The following is a 1672-nucleotide window of genomic DNA, read 5'->3' on the forward strand; positions in this document are numbered from 1 at the left end:
CCACACTACAGTGCCGTGCTGTCTCCCCGGCTCACAGCAACCTCAAACTCCTGGGTTGAAGCCATCCTTCTGCCTCAGCCTCCCGAGTAGCTAGGACCACAGGTGCCTGCCGCAACACCCAGCTAATTTTTTTTTTTTGTATTAGTACAGACAGGGACTTGCTTTTGATCAGGCTGGTCTTGAACTCCTGAACTCAGGGGATGCTCCTGCCTCAGCCTCCCTGAGTGCTGAGATTAAGGTGTGAGCCTCTGCGCCTGGCCTTGAGAGTGCTTTTGAACCAGCACTTGCCACCATTTACTGAAGAATAGGTATGTACTCCGTCATCTCTAATTGTGTTTTGACCCTGCAGAAAGCAGAGTGGTCCCACGCACGCTTCTCTCAGTGGCTGGATGACCATCCATCTGAAAAGGACAGGCTCATCCTCATCAGGTAAACCATGCGCTCCAGGGGCAGCCATGTGGGCTGGACGGGGGATGCAGGGCAAGGACGGATCAGGCCTAGGTGGACATGGACGTGCCATTGTACCTTCTGGGGACAGGCCATCGCCCTGCACAGGCACACACCTGAGCACCCAACCGCTGGAACTGTTGGGCATAACAGCTTCCACCTTCTGTGTCTTCTACTTCTAAACCTCCACAACCTCTTGTGCATGATCCCATGCCTATGCAGTCCTAAGGACCGTGCACTCCAAGCTTCGAAAAGCAACCTCCTCCATGAAGACTTTCCCTAGCTCCATATTTTCTGCTTCGTTTTGATGTGTTGCAGTTACTGAATTGGTGAAGCATAGATGTGAGTGAACTTTTAAAAAATGTGCAAGGGGGCATAGTTAATTGGAAATAAGAACAACCAAGCAGCCCCTTAGATCCCATGTGCCCGCCAGTAGTGTCCACGATGCCTTTATGTATATACATATGTGCACCCTGCTCCCTGCACCCCAGCCGTGCCAGGTGGAACCATGTCAGGGAACTGTCACATATGGCTGAGTAAGCACGTCTCTTCCATCAGTGCTTCTCTTAAATTGCTCTCACCAGAATCACCAGAGACCCTCCAGCTCCCTAACCTAGCCATTCCTACCTGATGGCACTGCAGCTTCCACTGGAGCTGACCATTGTTTCCTTCTTTAAACACATAAACTGACTCAACACATTGCTCTTGATGCCAGGCTCACATTTTGTGGGCATGTGAGGCCCTTTGCTAGCAACTGAGGCTACACAGTAAACTGAGGGACAGCCCACTAACACCATAGTCTTCTGTTTCTGTTCCAACTTCTCTAGCCCATCTTCCTTCCTTCCATTTTCTTACATGCTATCATCTCGCTGGCGCCCTACTCCTTTAAGCCATAGGCGCCTCCCTGGTATTTTGTTCTTCTCATCCTGTCTGTGCATTGGTCCCCAGGTGAGCTCATCCAGACTTATGCCTAATGCCTCTTCTGTCCTCCAAAGCCCGGTCTGTGACTCTCCAGATTGTACAGGGCCTCAGGCCAGTAAACTTTCTATCATATGTCACCATTGAAATACCCTACAGAAATCTCAACCCCAAAATGGGTCAAAATTTTTCTACTCAAGCCTTCTCATTCTCCCATACTCCCTGTGTTGGTTGTGAGGTCACCACTACCCAACAGCCGGGCTAGAACACCTTTAAAACCTCATTCCACTCCTGTATCACCCTCATT

At 50.2% G+C, this 1672-nt stretch overlaps 1 protein-coding gene across 1 annotated transcript in view; it reads left to right on the forward strand.

Moving 5' to 3' along the window:
• COG5 (component of oligomeric golgi complex 5) overlaps positions 1 to 1672 on the forward strand; it is a 313042-nt gene that overhangs the window by 305163 nt on the left and 6207 nt on the right. Inside the window, exon 21 of the mRNA XM_012812313.2 lies at positions 350 to 429. Within this exon, the coding sequence (XP_012667767.1) occupies positions 350 to 429 (80 nt within the window). The remainder of the gene's footprint in view (positions 1 to 349; positions 430 to 1672) is intronic.

The sequence above is a fragment of the Otolemur garnettii genome, unplaced genomic scaffold (genome assembly GCF_000181295.1).
Source record: "Otolemur garnettii isolate 467f Iridium unplaced genomic scaffold, OtoGar3 scaffold00005, whole genome shotgun sequence".
NCBI lineage: Eukaryota > Metazoa > Chordata > Mammalia > Primates > Galagidae > Otolemur > Otolemur garnettii.